The sequence below is a fragment of the Coccinella septempunctata genome, chromosome 4 (genome assembly GCF_907165205.1).
Source record: "Coccinella septempunctata chromosome 4, icCocSept1.1, whole genome shotgun sequence".
NCBI classification, from domain to species: domain Eukaryota; kingdom Metazoa; phylum Arthropoda; class Insecta; order Coleoptera; family Coccinellidae; genus Coccinella; species Coccinella septempunctata.
In genome coordinates, this window is record NC_058192.1 from 33223201 (window position 1) to 33224820 (window position 1620).

The 1620-nt window shown below is 46.5% G+C and overlaps 1 protein-coding gene across 1 annotated transcript; it reads left to right on the forward strand.

The window, feature by feature from the left end:
- The first annotated feature begins 558 nt into the window (after window positions 1-558).
- On the forward strand, window positions 559-1374 carry LOC123311654 (cell division control protein 2 homolog 3-like). The gene has a single exon (XM_044895723.1). It carries the CDS (start codon window positions 559-561, stop codon window positions 1372-1374), a length of 816 nt encoding a protein of 271 aa, XP_044751658.1.
- The last annotated feature ends 246 nt before the right edge of the window (window positions 1375-1620 follow it).

Consider the following 1620-nt stretch of genomic DNA (forward strand, 5'->3'; position numbering starts at 1 on the left):
AATGAACGAAGAATCCAACCGTCCAGAAGAAGAAAACAGACATGACTTACCGTACTCAACAAATCAGACATCTCCAGGAGGCTTATGAGTTCGTCCGTACTAGACTATACCGTGCCTTCCAACAACAGGCTCACCACTACAATCTTCGACGAAGAGAAGTCCGATACCATGTGGGAGATCAAGTTCTACGCCGGGACCGTCCTTTATCCTCGGCCGTTGACAGTTTGACCGTTTACCGTCGTTAAAGTTGTTTCACCTGTCGTTTACGACCTGAAAGATACAGGAGGTAGAAAAATCACTAACATACACATTAAAGATTTAAAACCATTTCATGCATAATATATATTTATGTATTGTCATGATCCGTTAACCGTTCTATGGAGATAACCTCTGAAAAGAGGAAATCCGTGATTTTTTTCCGTTACCGAATATATATACATATTTTTTTTTTCGTTACCGATTATATTATTATTTTCCGTTTACATGTTTATCTGAATAACTGTAGTTGCTCGGCCAACCAGAACCAGTGTCCCGTAAGATGAAAGGTGTCTAGTTAACATGTTTCAGATGGGGGAGATCCTAGGAGAAGGCAGCTTTGGGCGTTTCTATAGAGGCCGACGACACGGCCAAGCCGTGGCTGTGAAAAGGACAATGTTGACTCACCACGCTATCCATGAAGTAGACATGCTCAGACTACTGGAACACCCGAACATACTATCTCTGCACGAGGCCATCGTTGAGACGGATTACCTTTTCATGGTTATGCCTCTCTGCGATGAGGATCTCAACGCATTCCTGCGTCGAGAGGGACCGAGAAGCCAGCCGTCTCGGTTGTTCCGGGTGATGAGGCAACTGGCAGCAGCCTTGACGGAGTGTCACCGTCAGCGGATAGTTCATCGAGACATCAAGCCGGCCAACATATTACGCCGCCGGTGCCGATTCCTGCTGGCAGATTTTGGGTTGGCCGCCCAACCCCTGCTCACCGAGCCAGCAGGAGCCATTGTATACTGGGCACCGGAACAACGAAGACTGGAACCGTATGACACATCCGTCGACCTGTGGGCGTTGGGGTTGGTGGCCGTAGAGGTGGCAAGTCGAGCCCACTGCACCGGTACACCGATTTTCTTCTGCAGCAGTTGCGGCCTGCTAGGTATACTGACTAGAAATTGTCCTTGTCATTCTCATCACCGTCAAAGAGAGGCTGCCGTCCAGTGTGATATCCCCAGCGCATCCACCCAATCTGAACCACCCCGAAAGTTCCGCATGCCAACCAGTAGGGAATTAGCCCTCCGTGCCTGTCCAAGATGTCGAGAACTCCGTGTAGCCAAGGCCAATAGCAGGGGGAAATCTCGTGAATCTGAAGCCCGTTATTAAACATCATTCCCAGGAAACCACCTTTCGTTTATTAAACATATATAAGTCAACTTATTCCGACGTATAAATACGGTTTCATTAGACCAAATAAGAAGGACAAATGTCCGCGTGGTAGACGTATAAAATCAATCCTGGATATACGTCTCCTATTCGTATTTCATATACGTCTTTTAGACTACTTAAGTAATTCAGAACTTTCGTCGAAAACCAGTCGTCTATAAACGTTCACAACTCATATATTATAGA